Here is a 12,892-nt window from a genome sequence, read left to right as displayed (position 1 = left end):
CTCGGGTGACCGGAGGTGCCCTCCCGCGGGTCTCCGAGCAGCTCCGCGGGCTCTCGCTCCGCGGGGAGGAGCCTGCGTCTCCCAGGGGCGGGGCTCGAGGCGTCTAGGGGCCAGTGGACACGCGCTAGCCGCCCGGTGGTGTCGGCCTCTGCGCCTGCGCCTGCGCGCGCGGCCAGGCAGCCTCTGTGGCGCAGGCGCGCGCTCACCCTTGAGTGCGGGCCCTGCGGGGCAGGGCGGAGGAGCGGCGGCCGGGCCGGGCGGGCCGGGCCGGGCCGGGCCAGGGCGGGCCGGGCCGGGCCGGGCCAGGGCGGGCCGGGCCGGGCCGGGCCAGGGCGGGCCGGGCCGGGCCGGGCCAGGGCGGGGCGGGACGCAGCCGGGTGGAGCGGCCGCGCCCGCCGCGAGCACCTCCCGTTCTGCCCGCCTCTGCGCGCCGGGGCCGCCTCTCCTTCCGCCGGTGCCGCGGGGCCTCATGGAAGCCCCGGAGGGCGGCGGAGGGGGGCCTGCAGCGCGGTGCCCCGAGGGGCAGCCGGCGCCCGAAGCCAGGGTGCACTTCCGAGTGGCGAGGTTCATCATGGAGGCAGGTAACCGCGGCCGGGGGAGGCCGGGACAGGCGGCGCCGCGGCCTGCTTCGCGGAGCGGGCGCGGCTGGCCAGGCCGGCCTTCCGGAGTGCTCACCGTAGCAGAGGCCGGGAAGCCCGGCTCGGGGCTGAGGACCTCCGCCTTTGCGCCGCGTCCGGTGTGCTGAGCAGTGAGCCGCGAGGTATCCCCATGGCGTGGACCGGTGTGCAGGCCCAAGGAGAGGACGTGGCCGGGTCGGGCCTCCAGCGAGGCGGGGACCGGCCCGGGCGCCCGCAGCTCTGCGCAGTGCGCCACTCTTTCTGCCGGCACCCGCGGCCCTGCACTCCGGTAGACTTTATGGCGCTTAGTCGCGCGGAGCCTTTTGGAGAACGCTGTCCGGGGGTTCCTGTCACTCCGAGGACCTAGGCTGCGTGCAGCTCCTGTTCCGAACCCTGCCAGGACAGCCACAATAGTGTTGGGTTCCGCGCTTCCCAGGCGAGGTGATTAAGCCAAGATCTCTGTAGAAACATTGTTTCCATCCAGCCATCAACAGTATTTTTTTTTTTTTTTTTGAGACGGAGTCTTGCTCTGTTGGCCAGGCTGGAGTGCAGTGGCGTGATCTCGGCTCACTGCAACCTCCGTCTCCCGGTCTAAAGCAATTATCCTTCCTCAGCCTCCCGAGTAGCTGGAATTACAGGTGTGTGCCACCGCACCCGGCTAATGTTTGTATTTTTAGTAGAGACGGGGTTTCACCATGTTGGCCAGGCTGGTCTTGAACTCCTGGCCTCAGGTGATCCACTTGCCTCGGCCTCCCAAAGTGCTGGGATGACAGGCGTGAACTACCTCGTCCGGCCCATCAACAGTATCTTGATAGGAGATACTGTTAGTTGGCGGGTAGTTATTTCCTACCTTTGCTGCTTGAGGGAGAAGGATTGGGCAGATGTGCTTTCTACTCAAGGTGGGCAGAGAGCCTGAGGACTGCTGCAGGACTGTTCATCCCAGTGATATGTAAATTTACTGTAATTTGCAAGAAGAGTTGCAAAGTTATTATTAGGGAAGGATGGCAGTGACACCTCATCTGCTACCGTCTGCTCGGAGGGTCCGAGTAAATTGGGGTTTGCTCTGTAAAACAAGGCTTGGAAGGTCATGTCAGTAACAGCACCTTATCTGGCATCTCCTGGAATGAGGGGTCCCAGGTAGGAATTGTCTCTATATAACAAGTTTAGACCTTCTGAGGGACTTCTTTATAAAATGTATTGCACAAACCTTTGTCCTTTGTAGGAGGCTAAATATTGACTTCCCAAAGATGTCCCTGTCCTAATCCCTGGAACCTGTGAATGTCATCTTATATAGCAAAAGAGACTTTGAAGATGTGATTAGAGACCTTAAGATGGGAGATCATCCTAGATTATCTGGGTGTAACCACACCCATCCTTATAAGGGAAAGGCAGGAGGAGTCACCGTCAGAGAAGGCCACGTGAGGACAGAAGCAGAGTTAGAAGCTTTGAAGATGGAGGAAGGGGCCAGCAACCAAGGAATGCAGCCCTTCTCTAGAAGCTAGAAAAGGCAAGGAAACAGATTCTCCCATGGAGCCTCCAGAAGGAGCCAGCCCTGCTTAGACGTTGATCTTAGCCTTCTAGGCTAGTTGTGGACTTCTGACCTCCAGGATCAGAAGAGTATAAATGTGTGTTGTTTAAGTGGCTGAATTTGTGGTGATTGGTTGCAGTAGCCCTAGGGAACTGATCTACCTTCTTAGGCAGAGGACGCTGACCGTCATTTCATGGTTGATTGTCGGTTGTTCTTCACCTTCCTGTTTTGGCCTAGTGGATGTCATTTAACCTTCTCTTGTGAACCCTGGTGGTTGTGATTTTGTTTTGATTCTGTGCACCAGTGCAGTGATTTTCTTAGGAGCCATTCAGGGATGGGCTGGGGATGGGCTTTAACCCCTAAGTGAATCCACTGAGTCCTGCTCTGGTGTTTTGAGTCTTGTTCACCTTAAAAATTTTTTTCTTTCTCTTTTTTGTAGAGACAGGGTCTCACTCTGTTGCCTAGGCTGGTCTCGAATTCCTGGGCCCAAGCAATCCTCCTGCCTCAGCCTCCCAAAGTGCTGGGATTACAGGCGTAAACCAGCATGCCCAGCCCACTTTTCAATGTGCTGGTGTCCTTCCCTGGTGCCTGCCCGTGGTCATAAACATTGCCTTTTCTCTGCAGTGCAAGTGGTTACTCTTGGCAGTCACGCTGCTTGCTTTGCTCACCTCTTCTAACCTGTGGACTAGGAAACCAGTGCTCAGTGTAATCTTTCACTGTGACTTCAGGACTTGTGGCATCCATGAGGCCGTTTCTTTTCTGTCGTTGTAGCTGTGGGGTGGGCGACTTCTAGCTAGCTGTTTGCTAAGGTGAACCCAGACACACAAGAGCATATAGTCCTTTTCCAGGGTTTTACAGAAGCTGCTATGCCAGTTGCTAACTGAGCAGTACTCGGAACCCTTGTTTCCCAGAGCATGGTCTACTGACCCCTGACATGGGCATGACCTGGGGCTTGTCAGAAGTGGAGAATCTCAGAGCCGCAGACCTACAGAAGGGGAAGTCTGCATTTGAACACCATCCCCAGGGCTTGGGTCACCCACTAGAGTCTGAGAGCCCAGTGAGAGACCCAGCGGGAGCCACTGGTTCTGCTGGAAGTTCTTAGCCTTGTCCAAGTAGGGTTGTACCTGCTAGGGCCCATTCCAATGGCTCCCCTCACTGGAGCAGTGAGCCAGTGCTGGATTGAAGTCCTCTCTTGCCTGCTTTCTCTCTGCAGGTGTCAAGCTAGGGATGCGGTCCATTCCCATTGCCACTGCTTGCACCATTTACCATAAGTTCTTTTGCGAGACCAACCTGGACGCCTATGACCCTTACCTGATTGCCATGTCTTCAATGTACTTGGCTGGCAAAGTGGAAGAGCAGCACCTGCGGACTCGTGACATCATCAATGTGTCCAACAGGTAATGGCATTTGGATGGGCTCCTCATCTCCACCTGGTGGCGGGGGAAGGGCAGGGAAGGCTCCTGTGGGGCCCTGCCCACAAGGTGCCAGCAATGGAGCTTGGAAGGAAGTACCTGGGTGGCCTTGAACCAGGGCCAGAAACAGTAGCAGCAAATGTGAGAAGGAGCCTGGTGTCAGAGGCCAGTGGGGTCTGTGAGAGAAAAGCTGGGCCAGATTATGGGGAGCGTGGAAAGCTGGATGGAGGGCAGAGGTGGGGCTTCAGCAGAGGGAGCTTGGAGAGGCATGTCAAAGAAGATTCTGTTGAAGTCTTAGACAGGGATGGCTGCATGCAGAAGAGCTTGCCTGCAGCGGGAGGGTGCAGACCCAGCCAGGTGGTGGGTCCCGGTTGCTTAGGAGCCCCGCCCTGCTGTGGGTGTGGTATGGGCGTGGCTCAGCCGGCCCAAGCAGGTGTGTTCCTGCTGGGGCAGGATGCAGGGTCTTCGCCAAGGCAAGGGAAAGACAGTCGGGGAAATATAAAACTGAGAAATGTTCACTTTTTGGAGTACATCATTCCCATGAGAGGCTTAAATACGTTCCTTGGATGGCTGGACGTGGTGGCTCACGCCTGTGATCCCAGCACTTTGGGAGGCCGAGGCGGGTGGATCGCTTGGGCCCAGGAGTTCAAGACCAGCCTGGTCAACATGGTGAAACCTCGTCTCTACCAAAAATACAAAAATTAGTCGGGCATGGTGGCGCTTGCCTGTGGTTCCAGCTGCTCGGGTAGCTGAGGCAGGAGGATCGCTTGAGCCCAGGAGGTCAAGGCTGCAGTGAGCTGTGACTGCACCACTGTACTACAGCCTGAAAGACAGAGCAAGACCCTGTTTCAAAAAATAAAAAATAAAAATAAGATAAAAAAAATACGTTCCTTGGGCCCAGAGTGAGAGCCCTGGGCATTGCCACCTCAGGTGATGAAGACTCCCTAATGCCGGGCTGAGTATAACCGGAAGCACAACCGACTTGGCATGCTCAAGCTTCCGGTTCCTCTGGAGCCATCACCAACAGCCAGTGTTTGCACTTGACATTTTGCTGAATGATAGCGGACAGCCCATCTGGCTAAAACTAGGAGCTGGCTTCTTTCCTCTGTTGGTTACTGTTTTCATTCTGTACACTACATGTGGAGATGAAGAATTTTTGTATAAAAACACAAATAAAATGACCCTACATTAATCTGCAGATGGATGATGTAGTTTGCATATGGACGTTGTGTGACTTAAGCAATGTGAGGCATCCAGTGCTCAGGGGAGACTGCCCTGGCTGCCGCAGCATCGCCATTTCTTCGCACAGGTACTGTAACCCAGGCGCTGAGCCCCTGGAACTGGACTCCCGCTTCTGGGAGCTCCGGGACAGCATCGTGCAGTGTGAGCTTCTCATGCTGAGAGTTCTGCGCTTCCAGGTCTCCTTCCAGCATCCACACAAGGTACATGCTGGGGAATTGGTGCCTGTTTGGAGAGGCTCAAGCCATGGTCTCTGTTCTTTATCCCAAAAGCGCATCCCATCTCATACTCGAGAGCACAGCACAGAAGGAGAGCAGGGCTGCGGCTGGGAACTGGGTCTCCCGGCTCTGTGTTTGTGGCTGGGTTGGCCGCCCGGCCTCTCCTGTCCCACTCCTGTGGGTTTTCTCAGCCATTTCTCATTTCAGCTTCTGCCTTTCTGCCTGCTCACCTGTGGGCGGGGTCCGTGCCTCCCGCTGAAGCTGTGGCAGCACCTGTGACCCATATAGATGGTGTGCATGCTGGGCCTCGGGGAAGCAGACTGGTTTCGTGACCGGCCAGAGTCCCCGTCCCCAGGAGATGCTGTGATGCCTCGGAGCACGCCCCCAGCTCAGCTGTGCTTAGAAAGCCGTGGGGAAAGCCAAATCGCTCGAGTCAAGCAGCACGCTTTTAATTTCTAGGAACGTGTGAGTCTCAACAGAAGCACCATTTCAAACAGCAGCAAAAGGGAAAAGTGCAACGCTTAGGCGACTGGCACACGATGCTCTGGGCACCGCAGCCCCATGCACGGGCAGCTCAGAAGGCTGGCCGGAGACAGAGATGGAGGAGTTGTGGTTTGGGGCTCTGGGCTAGGAGTTTCATTCCTCTTCATCAGAACTCTTACTGAGATCATTGTAGATTCCCACGCAGTTGTGACATGTACCCTTGGCCCAGTCTCCCCCAGGGGGAACACAGCCAGGATGTCAACACCAACACAGTCCACTGGCATCCTCACTTCCACTTGTGTTCCTGTGTGTGTTTTTTTCTGTTCCATTTTATCACGACTCTGTTCACGGACCTACCACCACAGCCAAGGTGAGAGACAGTTCCACCCACACGGGCCCTTCGTGTCGCCTTCATAATCTTGCCTCCAGCCTTCCACACTCCCACCTCAGGACCTGGAAAGCCCTGGTCTGGGATTTCTGCGCAGTAGTGTCTTAGTGGGCAGAATGCTTGGTGAGCATCCTGGGGGAAGGTGGGAGATGCCCTGGTGGCTGCAGGGTGGAGTTGTCAAGGCGACAAGGCTTAGGAAAGCAGCGCTCAGACCTTGAGGGGTGTGCGATCTGTGCCCGGATGGGGAACTGATGGCTTGGTGTGGCTGGGAGCCTGCCAGCCCCTTCCCCTCCTTCCAGTCAGGGCTGGGGTGGAAAGTAACCTATGTATCCCTCTTGCGTGGTGTGCTGGGGTCATACGCATGTGTGTTCCAGACTGTCCAGAGAGCTCGCAGCATCTGTCTTATTGTGTGAGGTTCTGGCAAAATGTCAGTGTTCTGAGAGCAGGAGCTGGCAGCTGGGCTGCGAGGTCATTTGGATGTTGTGGCCGAGGACAGCATGTGCCCTTGGCACCAGGCCAGATGCATGGGGAGCAGCACCCTCTGTTCTGCCCATGAAGAGGGTGCTCTCCGGAGCACCAGGCCCTGAGGCATTTCATGGTGGCCAGAGCGGGCCCTGTGGTGGAGAGGGACTGCGGTGGGGGTGGCCCTCGTAGGTTTCCCTAGAGCTGGGTCTGGAGGGTGAGAGTGGGCAGGTGCATACGGTGAGCTGGTTTCAGGCAGAGGCCTCAGCAAGTGCGAAGGCCCTAGACGGGTTTTGCTGGAAGGTGGGGTGGGAGGGGCAGGAGATGGGGCCAGCAGAAGGCCTTGGGGCTTCTTCCTAAGGGACATGGAAGCCGCTGGAGGGTTGGAGCAGGTGCTGATATGATTATGTCAGCATGAGGAGAGCAGCTAGTGGGCCTAAAGGCTGACACACATGTCTTTGCAGTACCTGCTCCACTATCTGGTTTCCCTGAAGAACTGGCTGAACCGCCACAGCTGGCAGCGGACCCCCGTTGCCGTCACTGCCTGGGCCCTGCTGCGGGACAGCTACCACGGGGGGCTGTGCCTCCGCTTCCAGGCCCAGCACATCGCCGTGGCGGTGCTCTACCTGGCCCTGCAGGTCTACGGAGTTGAGGTGCCCGCCGAGGTCGAGGCTGAGAAGCCGTGGTGGCAGGTGAGGTGGCTGCTTGGCACGCTGGACGTGCCCCCTTTCCCTCTGGAAGTCTCTGTATTGTAGTGCTCACCAAATGCTATTAATTATCCATGAAGAAAGATACAGGCTGCTGGGGAACATGGAAGCTCGAAAGTACCCTCTTTTGATGGCCTGGGACAGGCTCTCCCCCTCGGCACAGTTGCCACTTAGGGGTCCCGGATGTCGAACAGGAGTGCTGGCCTCCACCGAGACGTCGCTGGTGTTCCGGGAGGAGGGTTGCCCCAGTGGAGAACTGCCTTTACTGAATTGATTGGGAACTTGACTGTGGTCACAGGTTACTAAACCTGGCTTCCCATCAGAAACATCTGGGGTGCTTTACGGAGAGGGCTGGATGGCTAGGTAGGTGACAGCTAGCTGGCTAGTTGACACACCTAGGTGGATAGGTGAGAGAGCTGATGGGCAGGGTGGCGGGTGATTGATAGGTATTAATAGGTAGATCATGGAGGGGTAGATGGTAGAACTCTGTAGGCCTGCACATAGGACAGCTTTCCAGGTGGCCGGGGCTGTTCTGCATAGAGGTACCCCTGCCTCTCTTCCCTGGCCCGTGTGCCTTGTGGAAGACCACAGCATTTGCTGATTTTTGCGTGTTTGTTGTCTAATCTCGTATCCCCAGTCAGGTGTGAGTGCCCGAGGCTGGGCATCTCGTCTTCCCCGATCTCCTGCGCCTCCCTGGCACCATAGCGGGTGCTCATGTCTTTGAACCCATGCACCCGTGTTCCCAGTCTCAAGCTGGAAGCACCCTGTCCCCGAGGCAGTGTGCAGGTGGTGCAGGGCCATCTGTGTGGACAGACAGTATTGCTCCACGCTCGGGCTGCTCAGGGAGTTTCACATAACGTGGCTGCCTCGTGCTCAGGGTTGGACTCTGGTGGGGGCAGACACCCTCTGGGGACATCTGGTGGGTGTGGCCCTGGCCCTGGGCTGCCTGGCTATGCTGCATCTCTCTTCCTTTCTGCTCTGTCTTCTGTGCTTGCTCGTAAACCTCACCTGGTGTGCCAGTACCACCTGTGTCCCATGCTTAGCCCCTCCCAGAGGAGTGCGAGCCCAGGTGACCCTGCACAGCCAGGAAAGCAGCTCTACCAGCAAGTTGTTTGCTGGCGGCCCAGACTCACGCAGTCATCGTTCAGACTGGGAAGAAGTTACCCTTTGTGGGGCGGTGAGCTTATGTTCAGCCAGCTCTTCTTAAAGGCTCTGCTAAACTTGACCTGACCTTTGCCTCCCAGCTCGGGGCTGTACACCAGAAGCTTCCGGAATCCAGGTGCCTCCTGTGGGCTGGCGGGGTGCGAGGGCCTGATCCCCCATGATGAGTGAGATCCTGGGAGGCCTCACCCACCCGGGTGCTGCAGAGCTCACGGCCTGGCTTTTGAAATCCTTTCTTCCTTGTGTGCTCTCAGCCGCCACTTCTTACAGCGACTCCTGTCACTTATCTGCCACGGGCTCAGCATGGCAGCTTGATGTGCTTCCCTGGAGAAGCCTGCCTGCACTCTGACTTGCCAGATGCAGGGACGGTGGCGGGGTCAGAAAGATGCAGGTCATCACACAGTGCTGCTGAAACTTCCACGTCCAGAGCCACACCGAGTGCCCTCCATCCCCTTCTTGCTGAGCAGAAGGAGAACCTGCCTCTTTCCAGCCACTGCTGCTTTTTGTCTTATAAGCAGATGGACCGCCCTCAAAAAGGCAAAGTCCCCAGTGGCCAGCAGTGTCTCCTCCTAGGACTTGGGTCTGTGTCTCTTCTGCTGTCAGGTGCCCCAGGGTTGCCACCTGTTCTGGACTGTTGTATTGAATCGTGGTGACATAGACATCACCTAAATTGTACCACGTTCACCATGTTTAAGTGTGCGGCCCAGGGGCAGAAGCACATTCACGGTGCTGTGCAGCCATCACCACCCTCCAGCCGCAGAACTTGTTCATCTTCCCAAACTGAAGCTCTGGCCCCGTTCAACCCCAGCTCCCCACCCCCCAGCCCCTGGCACCCACCCTTCCACTGTCCTCTCTACAGAGTTCACGGCTCTCCTTTGAGGCCCCTCACAGGAGTGGAATCCTACAGTGCGGGCCTTTCTGTGACTGGCTCCTTTCGCTGAGCACAATGTTGGAGTCCCCGTCTCAGAATGTCCTTTCTTTTGATGGCTGAATCATATTTCATGGCCTGCATGGACCATATGATATTAACATACTCATCCATCGATGGACGCAGGCTGCTTCCATGTTTTGGCCCTGCTTTTTTTATTTTTTATTTTTTTATTTCTTTTTTATAGAGACAGAGTCTCACTCTGTTGCCCAGGCTGGAGTACAGTGGCGCAATCTCAGCTCACTACAGCCTCCACCTCCTTGGTTCAAGTGATTCTCCTGCCTCAGTCTCCCGAGTAGCTGGAATTACAGGTGCCTGCCACCACACCTGGCTAATTTTTGTATTTTTAGTAGAGACGGGGTTTCACCATGTTGGCCAGGCTGATCTTGAACTCGTGACCTCTAGTGATCCACCCGCCTCGGCCTCCCAAAGTGCTGGGATTACAAGCGTGAGCCACCATGCCCAGCCCCTGAATGTTTTTTAATGATTGCTTCTGAGCTTGGGGTCTCCAGGAGCACACAGGTCACGGACCCCAGCAAGTAAGTGTGCATTTCTGAAGTATTTGTTTTTCACCCGGAGCCCAGGGTAAGACAGCTGTGCTTCCTGAGTCAGGACTTGGAGGGTGTCCGGGTCACCATCTCCTACCTGAGGTTGTGGGCCACAGAGGAACCTAGGGTTCTTTGGGAGCATTCAGCAGGGGTGGACGTAGGTCCAGTTCTTGACTTGGGCCAAGGCCTTGATCTTATTGGTACATTGGTTCCCCAGGCAGCAAGCTCTGGCACAGGGTGGCTATAGACGCAGCATCTGACCAAGGTCTTGCTGCTTTACTTACTATTTCCCTTATCACTGGGGATCCCGAAGTGCACCCTGGGGCTCAGTGCTGTGCTGGGAGTGCTCAGAACTCAGAAAAGCTGTCACACTCCCAGTTCCGGTTTATTACAAGGAAAGGACACAGGTTATGGTGAGCGAAGGCTCAGGGCGCACAGGGCGGGCTCCAGGAGAGACCAGGCGTGAGCTTCAGCGGCTCCTCGCCCGGGGGAGCTGTGCAGACAGCACCTGTTTCTTCCGGCAACAGTGTGGGACAGCGTGCGCGGAGTCACAACCGGGAAGCTCACCCCAGCCGTGGCGGCCAGGGTTTCCGCGGGGGGTGGGCCGCATGGGCATGGAGCGCCTGCGTGGCCAACCCTGGTCACTTGGGCTGCAGCCACCAGAGATCTAGCTGGGACTCTGTGGCCCAAGGCCCTCACCATAAATGATGTGGTTAGCAAAGCCCGCCTGGCAGTCCAGTCAACCAAGACGCCCACACGGGGCAGGATTTTCCAGGGGCCTAGAGGTTATCCTCCAGGAGCTGGGCAGAGGCCAGACCTGCCGTTGGAAGGTACAGGGTGTGGACCTCAGCCTGTGGCATGGCCCTGGGCTGCAACCCTCCTGCCACGGGCCCCCTGGATGTCCTCTGCCGTCTTGCGAGTGCTCCTGCACGTGGTGGTCCGGACTGTGGAGTGGGTCCACATGCTCCCCAGGGGCTGGGTTAGGGTAGGCGTGGGGTCCGGGTACTTAGCCTGCCTGTGGCTGCACAGGGACTGCCACCCTCTCCTCTTGCCAGTGTCCCCAGAGACCCTGGACCTGAGGGAGTCCTGGGCAGGAGGCAGGAGCCTGTGCTCTGGAGCCAGCTGTGTTACCAATTCTCTGCATGACCTTGGACAGGTCCCCTCCTCTCTGGGTCAGAAGATCACCAAGGCCTGTTCCATCTGGAATGTTCTCGGCCTTGTAAAGTGTTTGATTGGCCTCAGCAGGCTGGAACTCAACTGGCTTTGCAGGAGAGCTGCCGTCTTCCTGCATAGCCAAGTCCCTGTGCCCCTCCCCTGCCCGTGAAATGTGATTCTCTGCTTAGTGGCAGGTGCCTTGTTTAACACAGACGGAGTCTAACTGGAACCTGTTTTCCTTCTTCTTTCTAGGTGTTTAGTGACGACCTTACCAAGCCAATCATTGATAATATTGTGTCTGATCTCATTCAGATTTATACCATGGACACAGAGATCCCCTAAGGTCCTGGCCCAGGCCTGCCCAAAGAGAAGCCCAGGATGGTCGGCTGCCTGGGGACATTGCCACCACGTCGCCATGATGGCTGGTCCCCAGAGGACCAGCTGAGAGGACTGGTTGTGCTGCTGGAGAAGGGCTGGAGAAGGCGATGGCTTGCTGCCACTTTGACAGTCCCTAGCAGTCGCGGTCCAGGTGATGATGGGAGCCGCGCCTCCAGCAGGCAGGCCGGGAGTGCACTGTGTGCAGCTGACCCAAGGCAGCCACATCTGCTTTTGTCCTTTGAGAGGACTCTGACTACAATAGCGGCATGACATCAATGAAAGGAAAATCATGAAATCGATGAGACTGAATCCCTAGGGATTTTTTAAAAGCCAGATTTATAGTGAGAATGTATGTGCAACGTGGCTGAAATCTATTTTGTGTAATAAAAAGGTGGTGCAAGTCAATAGGGACCCTCAGCTTTGCTCTGCAGCGCATGCTGCACATGGGGGTGTGAGGGGCCCTGAGAGCCTGGTTCCCTCGGAGTGCTCGCAGGTAGAGTGTGTCCCCGCCATCAGGCAGGCCTGGGCTTAGGGAGGATCACTTGCATTCAGAAAAGCGAGACCTGATCGAATGTAACTAAAAGTAATGCGTTTCTAAATGTCAAGGTAGCCAGTCTGGATGGGGAGGCTGGAGAAACTTAGAGCTGTGGTCCCCAGCACCCCTCTGACTCCTTGCTCAAAAGCCAGTGGGTAAGAAATAGAGCAGTCCAGGAGGCGCTCTCTGGGTCCCCTTTCAGGCTAGACGTACGTTCAGCACGTGCGTAGGGCCAGGGGACTGGTAGGTTTACACAGGAGGGTGGGTTCCGGCTCCTGCAGGTGTGGGGGCAGGGGCGATGCAGGTCAGGGCAGAGTCTTGCTTGGCTTTATTCTGACTATGTTCAGTGTCCTCAGGATGAAGTATCTGAGCAGATGTCATGGGCTTCCCTGGTGGGCAGGCTTGCCCCGGCTGACCTGCCCTTCATTTTGTAGAGCTCCCCTGTGGGTTTTGATGATTAACTTCTCCTAAATGTGGGCTCCTGCTTTACCTGTTGTAAGCTTTTTAAGACTAATCGGTCAAAGAACCACATTTACCGAGCAGCTACTGTGTGCCCAGTCCTTGCCTACGCTCTGGCAACCAGGTGAAACTCCTTGCTTATGTGGAGGGAGAGATGGGAAACAGAATGAGAATGTGTAGCATGGTAGTGAAAAGTGCTCAGGGGAAGAGAAGGTGGCCAGGGCTCAGAAGAATTAATATGGTAAAAATGGCCCTGATGGCCAGGTGTGGTGGCTCACACCTATAATGCCAGCACTTTGGGAGGCCGAAGTGGGTGGATCACCTGAGGTCAGGAGTTTGTAGACCAGCCTGGCCAACGTGGCAAAACCCCATCTTTACTAAAAATACAAAAATTAGCCAGACGTGGTGGTGGGTGCCTGTAATCTCAGCTACTTGGGAGGCTGGGGCAGGAGAATCGCTTGAATCTGGGAGGCGGAGGTTGCAGTGAGCCGAGATCACGCCACCACACTCCAGCCTGGGTGACAGACAGAGACTCTATCTTTTTTTTTTTTTTTTTTTTTAAAAAGAAAATATTCACAAACTCTACATCTGACAAGGGGTTAATATCCAGTATATATAAGGAATTTAGACAACAGAATAACAACCTAATTTAAAAATGGGCAATAGACCTAAAC

General features: G+C 56.1%; 1 protein-coding gene across 4 annotated transcripts; it reads left to right on the top strand.

Moving 5' to 3' along the window:
* The first annotated feature begins 340 nt into the window (after window positions 1–340).
* Window positions 341–11,629, top strand: CCNQ (cyclin Q). 4 transcript variants are annotated; one of them, XM_055267218.2, is made up of 5 exons: window positions 341–581; window positions 3,359–3,542; window positions 4,867–4,999; window positions 6,812–7,039; window positions 11,099–11,629. In XM_055267218.2, the coding sequence occupies exons 1-5, from the start codon at window positions 470–472 to the stop codon at window positions 11,186–11,188; spliced, it is 747 nt and encodes a 248-aa protein (XP_055123193.1). In that variant the 5' UTR covers window positions 341–469; the 3' UTR covers window positions 11,189–11,629. The 4 variants fall into 4 exon arrangements, with proteins under 4 accessions (XP_055123193.1, XP_055123194.1, XP_055123195.1 ...); XM_055267219.2 differs by having other exon boundaries at window positions 342–581; window positions 11,159–11,629; XM_055267220.2 differs by lacking the exon at window positions 341–581 and adding an exon at window positions 592–1,058.
* The last annotated feature ends 1,263 nt before the right edge of the window (window positions 11,630–12,892 follow it).

This window comes from Symphalangus syndactylus, chromosome X (genome assembly GCF_028878055.3).
Source record: "Symphalangus syndactylus isolate Jambi chromosome X, NHGRI_mSymSyn1-v2.1_pri, whole genome shotgun sequence".
Lineage (NCBI taxonomy): Eukaryota > Metazoa > Chordata > Mammalia > Primates > Hylobatidae > Symphalangus > Symphalangus syndactylus.
This window is presented reverse-complemented; position numbering and strand designations above follow the sequence as displayed.